Source organism: Anser brachyrhynchus (genome assembly GCF_964034855.1).
Source record: "Anser brachyrhynchus genome assembly, chromosome: 7".
Classification (NCBI taxonomy): Eukaryota; Metazoa; Chordata; class Aves; order Anseriformes; family Anatidae; genus Anser; species Anser brachyrhynchus.
The window spans coordinates 26,700,927-26,719,385 of record NC_137701.1 but is presented as its reverse complement, the minus strand read 5'-3'; the positions used below and the strand labels follow the sequence as shown (position 1 = coordinate 26,719,385).

The 18,459-nt window shown below is 43.4% G+C and overlaps 1 protein-coding gene across 2 annotated transcripts in view; it reads right to left on the bottom strand.

The window, feature by feature from the left end:
- ADCY5 (adenylate cyclase 5) overlaps positions 1-18,459 on the bottom strand; it is a 221,050-nt gene that overhangs the window by 7,112 nt on the left and 195,479 nt on the right. For both annotated transcript variants that reach the window (XM_080601109.1, XM_080601110.1), the window contains exons 13-20: positions 13,653-13,769; positions 11,932-12,096; positions 9,809-9,984; positions 6,003-6,029; positions 5,052-5,184; positions 2,893-3,156; positions 2,374-2,578; positions 1,403-1,527 (exon numbers count right to left, since the gene is read on the bottom strand). In XM_080601109.1, the coding sequence (XP_080457235.1) occupies positions 1,403-1,527; positions 2,374-2,578; positions 2,893-3,156; positions 5,052-5,184; positions 6,003-6,029; positions 9,809-9,984; positions 11,932-12,096; positions 13,653-13,769 (1,212 nt within the window). The remainder of the gene's footprint in view (positions 1-1,402; positions 1,528-2,373; positions 2,579-2,892; positions 3,157-5,051; positions 5,185-6,002; positions 6,030-9,808; positions 9,985-11,931; positions 12,097-13,652; positions 13,770-18,459) is intronic.

Sequence of the window (18,459 nt, the reverse complement as noted above, 5' to 3'; positions counted from 1 at the left end):
CCATTCAAAAAATAATTACGCTGCAGAATAACAGAGTGTTAAAGGCCGGATTTCGTGAGCTGTTCAGGGCCTAATGAGGCAGCTAGGTGTAGCACAGTATTTTCTGGAGCCTAAGAAAACAAAACCAAACTTTTGGGTAAATCATTCCTCCCAGCTACCTAATTTGCAAAATCCTATCAAGCAGCTTAACTAACCTCACCCCAAGCTTTTGAAATACAGCACTCAAAGTGCTTGAAGTTATTAGACCCACTGACAGGTCCGTCATAGACGCTTACTCTTCTCTCGGTTTCTCAGTATCTGGCTGTTACAGCAGATGCTATTCAAAAGCAAAAAACAAAACAAACAACAACAACAAACAAACAAAAACAACCAAAAAAATAACTGAAGAAAAATCTTGGGAAAGTCCAGTTCTGTCTTGTCTGAGTCACTCATAAACACAAACTCTAAGTACTTCACTAGCAAATGGGCAACATAAAAACAGCAGCAAATTTTTGCTAAATCCTCTCTCTTATATGGTGAAGCCTTTCTGACTTTGTAATTTCTCATCCTTTTTCAGGTGGTTTTAAATATTTCCAGTTCTGGCTTCCTGCTGCTGTCGTGTTGTTGTACTGATTTGCTTAACTCAAATGAGAGTTGTTCGGGGACTGTCTTGTGGGAAAGTTTAAAGGGTGTTGGATAAATATCGATCCAGTTAACCGACAGCTTACTTGGATAGAAATGGCATGGCTTCCCCTCTTGGATTTTACCTCAGTTACTCATTATTTTTACATCCCTTCAGTATTTTCCTGGGGAATGACAATCTGTAAGTCTGGGCCTTGGCTCAGCAAAAGCAGGACAGCGAAACTGAATCAATGGAAAGGTGACTGCCTGAACGCCAAGGAGATGTATGGTTACAAGACAGGTTCCATTAACCTATTTAACTGTTCTCACTCTTCAGTGTTATATTCTCATTCCACTGATGTCTAGCTCCTTGCTAGCCTCACAACACAGATGGCACCGTGAACAGAGAAGTGACATACAGAAATACATTGACACGAGTCCTTGGAAAAGAAAACAACCCACACCTTGCGTGTAGCCTCACAGCAAAGCCACCAGCGTGAGTGGGTAAGCATCCCAGCAGGACGGTGTGCCCAACGCCATTGTGCTCAGGGAAGGAAGCTCAGCTCAACACTTACAGAACTAAACAGCAAGTTTTTGACCCAAGGTTGCTATGATGGGCAAAATTAAAAGGCACAACTTGATGCTACTACTAGCATTCCCCAGTTTCCTTTTCTTTCAGTGCTGTGTAAATAAATATATGACCTAAAGGAATAAAATGAAACTAAAATTCCAGTTCTAAATACATTCCAGAAGCCGTAAGTGATACAGGCAGTGTAAGTTTGTTTTCCAGTGATTTCCTTACCTGAATCCTGTCAGGCACCCCTGTACTGTCCATTCGGCTGGCTACATTCACCGTGTTTCCCCATATGTCGTACTGGGGCTTACGTGCTCCTATCACCCCAGCTACCACAGGACCAATATTGAGGCCTAGAAGTAGGGAAGAAATCCCACAATGCTCAGATCCATCACACACGAACCACATGAAGCTTGAGGCAAGTTATTTTTCAGACAACAAACAGTCCTGAGGTTCATCAGTTCTAGCTGTGCTTTACCCTGACACATAAAGTTGTTGCCAACTGCGGGGAAAGAAACTTTAAAGAATAGTTGGCTTCTTTGATCAGTTATGACTGTCTGACTGGCAGCACTTGCTGCAGCTGCTCAATCCACAGCTATTTTCCAGTACCAGACAGCAGGGTAAGTGTTATTTGCCACCCTGTTGCCAAGCTAACTGCTCACTTGGCCGTGAGCACACTCTGCTGCCAGGTGGGTGTGAGATGGGCACTGCAGCATCCCGACAGCCTTCAAGTGCGAACCCCACACTCGACATCCTCACCTTTTCATCTCCTTCTACTTTCCCGTCTCTTTTTATTCCCTGAGTTGAATGACAGCCTAATGCCCAACACCAGCTGTTGAACAGCAGAGCCTGGGACCACTGGGGATGTGGGCAGTGGAGCACATCACAGGTGAAATGGGCCCAGGCAGAACCACTGTGTGTGACCATGCCATGATAAGAGCTTCTCTGCACCAAAGTCAGTTGCCCAACTGCTCCTGGTTCTCCAGGGAGCTTTGCTAATAACCCTGCTGCCTTAACAGCACTGCTCTCACATTTCACAGCGGCCCGAGCAGGCAGACTGTTATTTTTCTGTCACTGGGTACATAACAATTAACATAATTACACACCTAAGGTAACCTCTACGTTTTTCTCTCTCTGTGAGATCCCCAGCTCAGAATGACCGCTACTGATACTCAATCCCATAAACGCAGTGACATTACCTATCTTCATCTGGAAGTTGTTGAATGAATGTTCATTAATGTATTTCATTTGGTCCATTAACCTCATGGCAAAATCAGCCAGAGCTTTGATATGTGTCTTCCCTTCCTTGTCGTAAGTGGAGTCATTGAGGCCTGATGCAGCCATGTATGTACTGCCAATGGTTTTGATCTTCTCCAGCTGCCGAAATTGGTCTTCACTTATTATCTGTTACACATGAGAAGTGCAAAGAAACTGAATAGTCAGACACATGCATGCTGTTAATGTCCTTGCCAAGTGTCCTCTCTTGGTACGAGCACTACAAAACTCTAGACAGTCTGCATTATTCAAAGTACAGAAGGAAAGGGGACAGAAGAGGGAAAAGGCAGTGAAATGAAAAAAAGAATTAAGACTTCTAGAATGGGGAGAAATGAAACATGGCGCAAGGATTCAATAAGCCACCTTCCTTCATAAGTTCAGCAAAGCCCAAATAAACTCATTGAATCCATTTGCTCTAGCCACACGGATTTTCAGTGACTTACTTCATCAAAATCGGCAATGATCTCGTTGAGCAGTCTCAGACACTCCACCCCCTCATTGTTGGCCTCCAGTTCCACATAAAACTCTGAAAAGTTGCTTATGGAGGCGAACATGACAGCCACACACTCGCAGGACTGGTAGTACAGTTCATCATTTCGCCGCTCCTGAGCTAGGAAATGGGCTGCCACGTCCTTCGGCAAAATGTTGTGGAGGAGGCGTCTGTTATAGGCCTGCAGTTCCTCCATTTCTTCTTTCTCTTCAGTGGCCTGGTTTAGGAGGGAGAAAGAGTGACATGCTTATTCTGCATGTAACTGCTCTAGAGGAAAGAAAAAAAGCTGAATGTGAACTTGCAGGGAGGACAGAAATAGAGGAAAGTGGGGGAACAGCAAACAAGGGCAGAGGCAGAGAGATGCAGGAACGTGTTTTGCAGTGGAAGATGTTTCTTTGTGCGCACGTATACATAAAAGCCAAAGGGGCTCCCTACAGGCAGAGAGAATAACACCAAAATCCATTTTTGCTACATTTCTAGGCACTGAATCAGGTAATCTCCACAAGGTCTGTTCCTTCTGGGGAATTCCACTACAATCCTAGCACCCATGAACAGACATAGCTGGCTTTCCTAGACAAGCACGTAAGGCTTCAGGAGGAGCATAGAGGTGCGGGTATTGATAACTTTTCTCTCCCCAGTTACCTGATGGTTGCAGTATTTTTCTCCTTGTTTTACTTTTTGCCATTTTGAATATTTCTGAGCAAAGGACAAACACGGGTCAGGCAACAGCTGGAGACTGCACAACTGGTACAGAGGACACGTAGAGTGATTTGGCTTATGGGAGCCCTGGAGAGCACCCTGTGTACAGCATGATCAGCTTCAGCAGAGGCAGCAGTCAAAATTCCCCTAACAACGTACAGCATTTTGAAATGGATTTTCTTCAATTATTATTATTATTATTTTTCCAGTGCCTCTTGTTATTCCTGGAGAGCTGGAGTTAAAAAAAGGGCAGAATGTCCTGGCTCTTTGGGACACTGGCATGGACAAACACAGCTTAGCCATCCGCAGCAGCCATCACAGAAGGGATTACCTCCCCAACATCCCTTACCCACATGGTGGCAAAGAGCCAAGCAATAGTTGCAAAGCATTTTATGACTTTGCTGGCTTCTAAAACGGGACATTTGAAACTGGAGGTTAAGTGAAGAAGGACCTTTCAGAAGGTATGTCCAGCCAGAACAATGAAAACACCTGGCTCTGCCTGGGGAAACAATATGCTTCGGCCAGCTGAGCACAAACCTGGAACAGGCAAGTGAGCTCATCTCCGCCGTTGCTTTACCATTTATAAATGAGGATAACAATGTTTATCTGCTTCCCAAGGAGCTTTAATTAATTGGTTCTTCCTCAGTGCCTCTTACTCAAACCACTGAGACCTATTATTAGAAAGATGTCCTACTGTCCAGAAGGTAAAAAATCTATAGAAAACCTGCAGTCCTGTGGTTTCCCAGCTATGAGTCATGGGCAGAGCTGAGACCTGTCCTGCTTACTTGAGAATCACATAGGACACCCTGACATCATTCATGGGCACATGTAGTAAAAATATTAACACTGAACCCGGCAATGGAAGCAAAGAGAGGCATCGTCTGTACCATGTTGGTTACCCAGTGCCGCTGCCTAGGGGCTTAATGAAGATTGGACATGAAGCCAGTTCTCACTGCTTAACAAGATAGTGAATGAAACTGCATCTGTGAATCTTTCATACCTCTAAACACAGCAAACTAAAGTTGACTGAACTCTGGGAAGCAAATCAGACGCAAATATGAGCTTCTTACATTTACAGATTGTGTTATATTACAGGTTCCTGCAACAGTGACAGGCTCAGGTGCCTGAGTTTGTTAACCAAGATCTTCAGATCTATGATCTTTTATTGCAGGGACCATCCTAAGTGCACTTACAAGGAAACACAGGGTTAAATTAAATAACCAGGATGAGAGGCACTCAGAATGAGAAGTACAAAAGGAGAAAGGAACGTTACTGGTACGCCCAGTTATGTGCCAAGTTCAGATTAAATTCAAAGGCATTTTATAACACTGAAACTTGACAGTGAATAACGCAATAGTTTTAGGCTAACACCAAAGACTGTGTATTCCTCCAACACAGCAAACACCCACTCACCTGGAGTTTCCAGAGGAAATCAAGCCTTGCAGTGGATTCCACTTGCTGGGCATGCAAGTACAGTGCCAGGACAAAGACTGTAATGATGACAGGGGTGACAATCTTCAGCGCAACTCGTGTCATCACTGGAGAGCTGCAGCCAACAAAAGAGCAGAATTTCCCAGTTATTCTTAGCGTGGAGGGACACAGCACACTCCCCCGTCCTCACTTTAAGGCTAACTAACCACTGAAGAAAAGGCTTTTTTTTCCTTCCCTCTGTAGACCATGTTGGTAAAGGGAAAACAATACCTGAAATAAGCTTAGGACTTTGACTTACAGGTGCTGGTTTCTGAAGCAGGACTTCAAAATCAGAAATTTAATCCAACTTCTTAAAGTGGGTTAACATCAATGTAAAAGCCACTTTCAAGAGAATAGCCATATGTGTTATGCTTGGCAAAACTGAAATGCTAACAGTTCTTTAGATTGTATTTACTGTGTCTCTTGCCTTGCCTTCCCCAGCCTCCAAAGTCTGGAACTGTTCTACACTTCCTACTTCGCTAATTAGACACTTTTTAATGACTTTTGTCTTATAAAAAAATCTAAAAGCTGAAAAGAACATTAAGATACATTCCCAACCCTTGTGACAAGCAAGTAAATAAAAATTGTCTGAATTACAGTTTTACAGCATGAAAATATCATTGTGATAAAACCTTTAATTTGTAACTACAAGATCTATGAGACGCTCTGCAAAGCAAGTTCCCACAGGAAAGGATGCTCTGAGAGGAGCTATTTAGCCAAAAGGGCAATACCCAATCCACTTCGGGTATGTGTGCTGTATTGCACCGGATCACAGCAGTGCATACACAAGTACCAGGCACCACCGGTGAATCAACATGCTGATACTGCACCTTGTGAACAGAAAATCCCTTCTGACAAAGACCCATAAAAATATGTCATGCCAAAGTGACTCACCATGGTAACGTTGCATTTTCTGACACGCTGCAAAAAAATAAAGGAAAAGGAAACAAAAAAACACAGACAAGGTTAGTAGAGCGGTGTGCTTCCTCGAGCACTCGTCCTTCTGTACCTAATGCAAGAGTACCTCTGCAATGTGGCACCTTTAACGCTGTGCGGGGCTATAGCCCTTTTAAAATGGAAAAGAGCAAAAGGACTGGGGGAGAAAAAAGGTCGTCTGAGCTATGCTCGAAGATCCAGAGTGATGGTGCAACATGGCTAATTTAGTTAAAACATCTAAGGAGCAATGAGAGTCAGAGAATCACTTGGGATTTGAATGTCAGTGTGGGATATTTAGCAAATGTTTGTGCATCTGTCACTACTTCATTACGTCAGGCAGAAAATAATTGATCTAAAGAAGGAAGCTTTTGGTTAACATCTCGTGAGGGTTAGCTGCCTTCTTCCCCATTCATTGTAAGCCGGAGGCATGCCTAGCTCCTTTACCTCTGGCACTATCCCCTTCTTCTGCAAGTTGCTCATCTCCAGTGCTGCACCTAGCTATGGGTACTGCACACAAGCACACTGAAGAAAACCCTTAGGCAGACTGCTGGTACTATTCACCACACTGCAAAGGGCTCCTATGAAGCAGAGCTGCTGAAGATGGAGGGTGTGCTTTTCTTACAGTGAAAGGATGGAAAAGAGCTTTCTGGTAGGTAGTAGTTGGTTGAGCTCCCGACTGATTGATTGCTTAATGCTGCTGGTTTCTTCTCAAGTGTGGGCGGAGTATTAGGTGACTGAGAACCTCGTATATGTATCTTTTAAAATACTGTTTAAATGGAAAGAAAGAAATCAGTGGTAAAATTACCATATTGTCATTGACTTGTGGCTTTGCAGGCTACTAATGGGATACATCTTTACCTTGGGAAACTCATGTTTGTCCGAAGAGCATCAGACCAGAGTTTTCTCTCACTACAGCGTCAGAACTAGAAATGATCAAAACTGAAATAGCCAAGGGAGCCTAACTGAGCATAAAATTAAAAAATAAAACCATAGTTGCTCTCTAACCTTGTTTGCTCCAAGACATTTTTTTCATCTCTGAGCATGGAATTTCTTCTGACACAGATTTTGCAACCCGTGTTGTCTTGCACATGATCTATTGCGAGGCCTCCTGGCCAGCTCCAGCACTGACCACGTAGCAAAGCCCAGGTTGTGTCTGGCTCTGGACCCAGGCTGGGAGCCCTGGGGCCAGCAACTCCCACGCTAAAGGATGGAGCTAGTCGGAGCTGGAGACACTTACTGCATGCAGCATGAGTCCCCTGCTCTCCTAAATCGCTGCCTGGCCAAGGATGACTGACTGCCTCATTATCAGTCTATGACAAGATGGGGCAGATCTGACCTTTTTTGCTGGGCCTGCTGCTCACTGTGGGTGCTATGCTTGCTCTAAAATCCTCAGCAGTAACACAGACTGTAAAATGCAGCAAACCCAGCATTTATACAAAAGCTTTGGATAACTGAAAATGCCCAATGCAAGCAATAATGGGAGTTGCACTGCTCCCCGTGGGACAGACGTTTCCAGTAGCAGATAGCTCTTTAATTACTGGAAGATAAAACAGCAAAAAACTTGCTAAATACATTCCTGTTCAACATTAAATGCACTTTTTTAGCAGGAAGGGTGGCTGACTTTGGGAACAGCTCCTATAGGACAACAGCATCTCCGGGCTTGATGAACAAATTGCTGGGCAAAGCTTTTTAGGCTCCGCTATGCAGAAACCCAACTGAGAAGACCACATGGGTCCATCACATCTTTAAAACCAATGCATTTATCTCCTGCGTGGGGAAAAGGTAAGACAGTAGAAGCTCTGGGCATCCAGTTACACTTCATGTGTCACCGTGCTGGTGTGTCACTACAGCCAAGGCTACCCAATCCCAACGTGTTACAATCGGCCTTTCAGTTGCTTGCATGCTGCATTGGTTTGTACACAGAAGTGTGAAGCGACATCTGCATCACTTCTAATTAGTCAGAGCACCATAATGACTGCAGAGCAGACAGTAATTATGTCGCTACAACGGGCACCCAATTAAAGTAGTATGAGGTCATGTTTTTTTTTTTTAATATCAGCCGGACAATAAGGTACATCTCTGAACTCCGTGTTACATGCTGAGCTCCCATCCTGCACAACGCACAAATGGACTGCCAGGCTTTGAGGCATTAAAAAGCGGTCCGTGGAGCTCTCAGGACAAAACAAATACCATTTAACGAGAGAGAATACAGCACCACAGAAAGTTATTTCTGGGAAAACCTGCTAACCTTCTCCACTTTATTACTGACATTTTGATTGTGGAGTGACGTAAATTATACTACTAAGTGCTGTAATTTCACTTAGTGCTTGACTTACAAGAATGAAATGATATTTGGGATATAAAATGCTTTTTTTCTAATTGTGTTAGAAAATGATAAATAGCTTCCACTGTTGGAATACACACCATCTGCAAAAAAGGAAGGGAAACCTCATTCTCCCCATGCCCCTACAGAAAGCTCCAATGGGTTTCCTACACAATTTCACTTGCGTGAGTTAACAAAATAATTTAAGTGATTACTGCCAATGGATATAAAAGCCATACATTCATTAATTATTAATGGCTACATAGGAATGTTTAAAATCATGGAATATTTATGCGAAGGACAGAAGTAACCAGGTGCATCCAGCCAGTAGGATTTAATGAACATCAAGAAATTTGAGCAATTGCATCAGCTACTTCATAACATACAAAACAGCACAGGGCCAGGGGCATATCCTCAACCACGCTCCTGTCTCAAGACAGGAGCAACCATAGGTACAATCCTTACAGATGTTTCACCTAAATTGGCCTTTAAACTATCAAGATTGGAGATGTTACAATTGCCCTACTGGGTTATCCCGTTGCTTACCAAATCTTTACCATTAAAGAGTTTCTCAGTGTCTGTGAAAATACTTTGGTGTGATTTAAATTCATGTTCTACCCACACTTGAGCACAATTGTTGCCCAAGAGGGGAAATCATCAGAAAAAAGTAGTTAACACACCAATGCAAACTCCCAGTGAGAAATGAAACTAGTGGAGGAGGGAGTGTTTATGAATGTGCCTAATTTACCTCCCCAACATGAGTTCCAGGAGAGGTGTATCCATGTCAGTGGATGGATGTTGCAATCATAATTAATATGTGACCTGGTGAAGACAAACTACCTTTTGTAAGTGAAAAGGTAACTGGATACTCCCTCTTAGCCCAGGTCCCTCAGTGGGGAATTGTGCTGTGATGCCAGCTTTTCAAATGTAGACACATGTCCAACAGCAGTAAGGAGATCACTAGCCAAATGTCAAATACATTTTTTAGGTGCACTACAACAGAGGTCCACATATCTCAGTGGTTCATTACTACATCCCTGAGCCACCTCAAATTTGTAGGGGAATTTTCTTTTTTTGAGAAAAAAACATTTCTATATTGAGAGTGTATTACCAGAAGAAGTGAGAATGACTAACTGCAGCTCCCCATTTCTGGAAGAAAATAAAACCACAGATCCACTCTGATTGCAGTTATATTTTGTTATTAATAGAAGGTTCATTAGTCAAGTTCCAGAATAAAAAGTTCTTAAAGAGACCTGTGATCTCCTAATCTTCAGAGGTGGAGAGCAGCATAGACAGACTTTAATTTACAGCCTGCCTGCCCTGGTACCATGCACTTCCCTTGGTTGCACCATGGCCTTGGCACGCTCATCCACCTAATGTCACACTGAAATCACTGGGTGAAAGAAATTAGGTGAAGATTTCAGAAGTGAAAGGCACTTACTAGGTGTTAGCTGTAACCAGGAGATCTGCATTGTCAAAAAGGTTCACCCCTGGCACTTCCACAATGAGAACATATATAAATTCAATGAATAACATAAGGATCAGTTTTCCAATACAGCTGATCTGAAGGAACACAGAGCAGGCCAGGAGACTCAATAAGACACTGTAGGTAAAGTACTGTATAAAGACAAAAAGGGGGAAAAAACAGAAGAGAGATGAATGTCAGCTGGATAAATCAAAACTGAAAACAAAGGAAACTAAACAGAGGGATAGAAAGGGATTGGGAGTCATGTGGTTGGGCTGAATGAACACGTAGACTTAGTTCTGCTTGTGGGATCCTCCAACACTGCAGGAGATTTAAGTGTTAAATCTGAACTGAAGGAGAGATCAAATCTAGCATTCTTATCAGGCATTGTTTTCTTTATACTCAAGAGGTGTAGGGCTCACAACTATAGACATAAGGTTGTGGTGTAGGCTCACCCTGGACGTGGCTGTTAAATTAGCAGAAAGGCCCATCCAGTTATTTTGGAATACTCCATGTATTGAAGTCAAATTCTGGTCCCGAATCTGTGTACTACACATTACACAGGACCAGGGGTATTAAGAATTCACCCTGTCAGGACTTACAGACATCCACTTGAGGCCAAATGGAAAGTATTGCCCCTGCTGATGAAACACACTGAACCCATTGGCAAAATAGGGGCTGGACGTGCTTCTACCAATGCCCAACACCGTGATCATTTTTTTTCTGCCAGCAGCTGCAGAACCAGCGTGTGTATGTGTGGTAGCTCAGCCTGCTGCCACACCTTGCTTTAGCAGTCACCAGGGTACGAACTTCTGCCAATCTGATAGCTGAATGTTTACCATGCCAGTGCTTTCCAATGTGATTGCAGGTTGCGAGTGCTGTGTATTGCTCCTGGGAAAGCTGCTATAGATGTAAAACCAAGGAGGTATGTTATCCAGCTCATCGCCTTCCAGCTATCAAATCCATGAAGCTTTAAGTTTCCACTCTGTCCAGACAGGCCTATTTCTGGCCTAACAACTGTATCCATCTTTTCAGTTAAAAGCAAATCCTGGTTGAAGAATAAATATGCTCATGTTCTGAGCTCATTTATTAATAGTTAATTGCTGATAAATTCAATTTGAGAAAATCACTTGTACAGCTTGTTATTTGACTCTTCAGTGTCTAGAAAATGCGTGGGTGTTCCTTGTGGCAGAGAGGTAGGATCCCCCCACCTCTGAAAGCACACTGGGAGCAGCAGGCACCTCCTGTACCAGCTCCAACATCTGCCCTGCAGAGCAACGGGGAGGGGCTCCTCCTCCTTCGCCCATTGAACAGCAGGAGCTGGCTCGATGCTGTGATAGCATTCTCTGCATGCGAAATGGCTGCTCCCCATTGATTATAGTCCCTCTTGTTCTGAACTAGCACTCGTCACCACATTCTGATGAGTGCAGGCTATTTCCAGTTTTCTACTGTGCCAGATTTTGCTCCTGGGTCTTTCTGCGGACACACCAGAAGCTTGTGCGGGGTTGAAAGTCACGGTAATGGTGGTCTCGAAAACCTCACTGAATCAGACTGTGGAAATATTCCCATCAGATAAAACTGAAACTAATTCAGTGGGATACCAGGGCTTTCAGTAGCACCTTGGACACCCGCATGGCTACAGATCAGCCATAAATCTGAAAAAAAATACCATAAATCCAGATGGTTTTGCCATAAATTCTGCCTGCATGCTAGCGAGATTTTTCCCCTCACTTTTCCATTTGCAGCAGACAACACACAGAGTGGTTGTGACGTATAAAGTCACAGAAAGGTCTTGAATAGCTATGCAAAAGGATGATTTTTTTGGCAACGTATTCTACCACTGTATAAAATGTATTTGCTTTTTGCCATTAAAAACAATCATAAAAGCCTACCGATTATTCAACCCTGAAGGAACTTAAATGTGGCTGTGGACTCCTGATAACAACTTCAGCCACCTAAGTTTGTGAATAGTGGCCTGTCTCAGCCTTATAACATCAGTCAGGAGCAACCTCCTTTCCTCTGAACAACCAAGATTTATCACACAGTTTTATAGCCCCTTCTCAGATGAAGCTCTGAAGCCCATTTTTTTCAAGCAATACCTCTGGAAAGTTGCAGTTAGGCAAAGGACTGTCACAGAACCCCTGCAACGTGCCCAGGCTGTAGTTGGAAGTCAGATTGCTGATAAGGCATATGTCCACCCGGTCAGGCGTGATGTTGTATTCTGCAGCCATGCAGCTGGCAAGATCCACAGTGCTGCACATGAACTGAAGAAAAAGATGGTATTAAAGGCACAGACAAGGAGAATAAAATCAAATAGTTTCTAACAATTAAAAAGCCTCTTGAAAATGGCTGTAGCAGGGGAATTAATCAACGTGCAAAATGAAATTGCCAACCCATGTTTTATTGGATGAGCAATGGCTGTGCTTTTCTCTCCCAAAATAATAATTAATAAAAGCCAGGTTGTGCACACTAGAAAGCTAGTTTGGTGTTCAACTTTTGTGAACAACTTTATGCCTAAAAGCTTACAGGCAGAGGGATTGTAGATATGTACAAACACATTCAATTTTCTGTGATAAGGTCCTGGTGTATTTCTACTGATAGGAATTTCTGAACTGGTAACTTTCATCTGCCGTCTCGAAGTCCCTAACACTTCTGCAGTGGATCCTTGTACAGGAAACACTTTACTGGCAAGGCTCACTCAAGGTTTTATGTTATATTGAGGAAGCAGTAGAGCCCCATTCTGATCTCTATGTGTTATTGTTCCATTTGTCCATTTTGCAAATTTTTACACAAAGCAATTCACAATTGCAGAGAATCAAACATTATACAGAAAAATAAGTTTCTTCTGTGTGGTGCTCAGCAACCCACACCAGCTCTTTGCAGGTGTGCTGTGGGTGAAGGCAGTGGGGTGCCAACGCCACTGAGCTGGCACCTCCTATACAAGTACCTCACCAGAGCACAAAACTGTTCCTAAATCTCCACAATGCAAATAGGGAAGCTTAGGCAAGAGAACATAGTGATCTGATTTCAGGTGTTAAACCTTTCCATCCCAGTGCAAGTCAGTATTGCCTCAGCTGAGGCTGTAACTGAAAGCAGAGTCATGAGAAATCTCTGTAGCTACCCCCAAGTCCCGGGACCATCTCTCTCTCTCTCTTTCTCTTTTTTCTCCCTCTCTTAAAAATTGAATTAGATGTATGCAGGCTATAGAATGTTAAAGTGGTTTCTTTAAAATGCATTCAGCCTTGAAGCTATTTGTGCAAGTGAGAAACCAGCAGCCACGGGGACCTAGAAAACAGCCAGTCTCCCTCTGAGTCTGAAATCAGCAGTGGTGTTTGAATGTGAAGCAAAACCACCCCAGTCCCAAAAGTGCAACTTAAAGCAAAGTCTTTACAGTCCCTGTTAAGCGATTACTACACTCGGAGCAAGATTCAGTACTGTGCAGACGGCCAGCGCAAAGCCCACGCAACACTTAAGTCCCACTCAGTACTGTGGGAGTTAAATGACGCATAGGCCTCGTGCTGGCCCTGCATGCTGGGGTGCGTTTCAGGCATGGTTTATGTACTTGTAGAAGGAGCATTTAAAGGATCAGAAAAGAACACGGGCACAAATGAGTACCAGGCATATAATGGGCTATAGGTATGCAGCTGCCTGGCTCCCATTTCCTTTCTGTGCCCAAAAAGCAAAAGGGGACTGACCTCAGATGCTGTAAGCATTAGGCAGGATTACGTTAAACCCAGTGGTTGTAAGGGTTATAATGCAGCAGAGCACTAATAAGAAAACTGTAAAGAACTGAGTGGGTCAAGGGAAATAATGCACGTACCATGTTGACAAAGGCAGATAGAAAAACCAGGATAATGGCAAAGACTCCAACTAAGGTACTATTGGTCCTGGACTGTACAATCTTCCTAGAAAGAGTCTGGAGTGGAGCTGGGAAAAGCTGGGTGTGGAAGAAAAAAAAAAGATTATCTAAACATGTAAAATCATTGCTTATTTTACAGATTACAACTTGCATTTAAACTGCCCACATCCTCCAGTGCAATGTCTGAGTGGATGCTGCACAGGGGTCAGAGAATGGCTGTAAGGATGGCAGCTTTGGGACAAAGGCAAGCAGGAACGTGACAGCTTTCTGGCCAAATCTATTTATTCCTTCCTAGTGGAAAGGCTTCTGCCTGATCTCAGTTTGTGAGCTGAGATAGCACTGTTCACAAGACTGCACTCATCCTGCTGTGAGAAGCAAACCACAACCACCTGTAACTGAAGTAACAAGGAGCTGGAGCTTGTAAATTACTGAATTAAATTTTTTTAAAAGCAGAAATGAAAAAAAAATGTGTTATATCCCTTTGATGAAGAAGCAATATCACAGCACTTTCCGGTGCCATTTCAGAAACACATTTAAAAAGTCTTGGCCAGCTTCGTGCTGTGTTACACCCTCACTGGAGAAACCAGCTGGCCTCGTCTCATCTGCAACACTCGGCACCACAGACACAGAGGGCTAAAAATAACCTCTGGTAAGGGCAATCACACAGCTTCCCTAAATAGTCTGTACCAGAGGTTAGCTATTATCAAAGTTAGATTTCTTCTAATTGCCTTCTAACCGTACTCCTGCAGCACTCTTTACTTTCAAGTGCTGCACTGTACCCTAGGTAGAAACAGGCTCTGCATTAAAGCTAGACTAACCAGGAGTGCTTTGCAGCAAGGGTCACACCTCAGCATCGACGAGGCCTCCTTGCTCTGCATCAGTTTCCAGAGCAGTCCAGAAGACACTGAAACAAACTGCTCGTTATTCGGTACCAGCAATCCGACACACAACTGAGGGCTGGAGCAGTGAGAGGTGGACGCAGAACAGCCTTGAGCACAGCCACCCTTTGACAAGAGAGCATCAGCCCCGCAGAGCCCTTCCCCTCTCTGCCACAGCGCCGGGGACAGGGGCTCTGCTGAGGACTGCCAAAGTTTTCCAGAATCCAACTCTCCTTTCCGTACCCGCACACCGCATGAATAACCTAGCCACTAGAGGGTATTTTTAGAGACACAAAGAAGCTAGCAGCACAGCGACACGGCACTGCAATTTAACTATGACTAACGTTTCTATTAAAAGTCTTGCTTTTCCCTTTTATCCTTCACTCTTACATCTTCAGAGATGCAACATTTTGTCAATGCATAGCTTCCCACACAGCGACCCTACAACGCAATTACGAAGCGTTAGAGTGACTGAAGCACTGATTAGCTGGTGACTTTTACAGAGGGAAAGAGAGGCCGACATGGCGAGAGTTTAAGGAGCCAATTTCACCAGTGCGTGTATAAAAACCCAGTGAACTTCAGGAGGGAGGACAGGACAAGTCTCTGTTTGGGATAGCAGAGTGGAAAGGGGAAATTGGGGTCCTAACTTATTTGCACTGGTTGAAAATTGATTGAAATTCACTGAAAACTTATACAATCCTTCAGGCTCAGGCAGCCTCCTTCTGTGATCTCTGGGAAATCAGGCACCTAAATAAAACTCAGGAGCACTTTGCTGTGGATCTTGGCTCAAGCCCCTGCTGCCAATGATCCCAAAAAAAGCCTGACTTTGAACCAAGCCTGAGATATCAAGCAAAGCTATCAGTGGAAGACACTTAAAGTCTAATGAAAGCATGTTTTCTTTGTATTAATCTTGGTTCTCATTACCAAGATTAGGCAAAATAGGGAAAATCGTAGGTCAGTAAACAAGTGCAGATGGAAAAAGTCCTGAGGAGGTAACGAATGCCAGAAACCATAGGAGGTTAGGATTGCAATGGAGAGCACAGCAGCACAGCTGTGCCGCCCATCTGAGCAGTCTCTGCCTTAGGAACAGCCTTCATGAAGGCTCTGTAACTCTGTAACCTCTCCCCATTTTACAGAGGCAGATCCAGCAACCAGGGCACTTGCAGTCTGAAGGACTTCTGTGGTAGAAACGGGGAACCTGTCTCAGCTCTGACAGGTCAGCTCTGCTCTAGCAACACTCCTTCCATAAAAGCATCCACAAGTCAGGGGTATAACAGTCCCAGAAAAGACAAAAAGAGAAAAACAAAAAAGAAAAGAAAAGTAGATGGCTTTTCCTCCCATTCTCCAGTGAAAAAAAAGAATCCTGCTGTCCTAGTAAAAGAAGTAGAACAATCAGGATGTTATAGCACACTGAAAATCTGTTCCCTGTTGCTGGTCAGCCCTCTGGTTTTGTACTGCCCAGCATCATTTACTCCTGTTAATACAGCTCAAATCTTGCCTGAGTGAAGAATGATACAAGGGAGGAGGGTCTGATGAAATGGCACCTCTGAGCATGCACATGCATCTCCTGGGAAATGTCATGGAAGGGAAGTGTGACGTTGTGGACTCTGTCATTTGGCTATCCAAGATTCACATTTGGGTTGCCACAGAAACTTGAGACCACTTGTTAGCCCTCTTAAAATCCCCATGTCAGGAAAAATAACCACAGTGGGAAAAAGGAAACTGGGCTCTCTAGTCAATTCCAGTTCATTGTACACTGAAATGCATAAATGCTGCAGGAAGACCTAGGTTCCCACAAGAGAGAGCATCAAAGTACACAGTGAATACAGAAGGGGAAATCAGGCACTGTTGTACAGGTGAAAATCCAAATTTAAAAAGCAACAAGTACTAGTGCTACATTGAAAATGATCCACATCATCCATTCATTCGCACGACAAAAATACATTAAATAAAAACTGTACTTTGCAGTAACAGCTGATCACAGACAGAATAGTAATATTTGTCCTTTTTATCTTCTTAAGATATATTGTGGACATGGAAAACTGCTTAGATAATTGCTGTTGTCTGTGAGACGAAAAAAAATTGGAGGTCTTTAAGTTCTGATTTTTCAATTTGTAATAAAAGCCTTTGAGTCATTTTGAAGTACATTAAGATGCTTCTGGAGTAAAAGACAATATCTCCAGGCAACTTGATGTTGCAAGTCCATTTATGTAACTTATTTCACAGAGATTTATTAGTCTATAAAAAAGTACAGTTTTCAGAAGTATTTTTCCCTTGCCTTAGAAGAAAAAAAAATAACAAGGAGCTTCTAGTGCAGCCTTCAGAGACAGAGAAACAAGTAGGCAAACAGTACCTATGCAAAACCACAGTCGCAAAATCCTATCCTACTCTCTGAAAGAGACTAAGGGATAACTTGAAATTTCTCTCATACGTGCTCCCAGGAACATGCAAGAAGTTAAATTCCACACAGCAGTTTATATACCAGGAGTTCAGGATTTTAAGAAGAAACACAAACTTGATAAGTTAGCAGCAAAACAGATGTCTGACAGTGGAGTATTTGCAAAGGGACCCTGGTTCCCATGACCTTAGACTCTGTTGGGAAGGAACACCATCTCACGGTGGCCAAGTCTTCATGGAGTATCAAAGTGAAGAACTGGAACTCTCTTGTTTATTACAGCTGAAGAAACTTGGAAAGCCAAGCTGGCTGCATTGGCAGGTCCAGGATCAACTTCTAGTCCGTGGAGAATTTTATAGTAGAAGATAATAATGACAGCAAAAGAAAATAAAACATGATCAAGCTGTCCTGAAAGAGCCTGCTGGCCACTGTCAAAGCCCAAGTTGGAGAGGCCAAAACAAGGAAGGAAGGAAAAAGAGTCACTTATCATGTAACAGCACAGCAAACAGGCAAAAGTTATGCTTGTGCTGTTATCCTGAGGAGGACACCTGCTTTCCAACTTTGTATGGAAGAAACCACTGGTATGTAAAATACATGCTTTCCTATCCCACATCCGAGTGTGAAACAAAACAAATAATGCTGACATCTCCGTGTCTTAAAATTTTATCTAAAGGTTCTGTAAAAGCACCTTCCTTCCTTGTGTGTATTTGTAAAAAGGCTTCCTGAAACAATGTGGAGTACAGGAATAAAGTAATGCCCCTTAACCAAGGGCTGGATAAACACGCTGATTAAAAAACTCTGAAATGAAACACCAAAATCTTCAATGACAGAAGTAGGCTGCAGCTGCTGGGAACTGCTGCCAACATACAGGTAGCTGACAACGCAACCATACAGCAGAAGTACCTGTCCCCTAAAAATGCCATCTCATAATCAGATGTTGTCAGCCAAGGCTAATTTGGAGCGCTAAAATGAGGTAATCAAAAAGGTACTGGAGCTAGAAGGCTCTCTGTTTTCAACATTTGCAATTTGTGCATATAAGGCACTGATCTCACTGTTATACAAAAGCACCTTGTGAGCCCAGGACAGAATGCTGAAGACTCACTTTTCAGAACACTTCATAAAATCCTGTTAAATTCTGATATTAGTCTGAATTCATTTGGATGTCTTGTGTTTCCAAAGCCTGTCCACTGAAGCAAAGGCAGACTAAAACTGGTTGCAGGCACCAGTGAACAGACTTCTACAGGAATTTGGAAGGTCAAGGCAAAGAAAGCAAGACTGAACATCCCTCACGGTCACGGGGACTGAAGAATGCTATGTGCCTTTTAAATTCGTCAGTATCATGGAAGCAGTCTAAGCTTGTAAAAGCCAGTGTGCGACAAACAACCGTGCGCTTTGAAATCTGCCTGGTGGCAAGTCCGCCACCTCGAATCCTTCAGAGGTCTGGGTCTGCTACAGCTCTTGCCCCAGTAATTGCACAGCGCCACAGGTGAGCTGG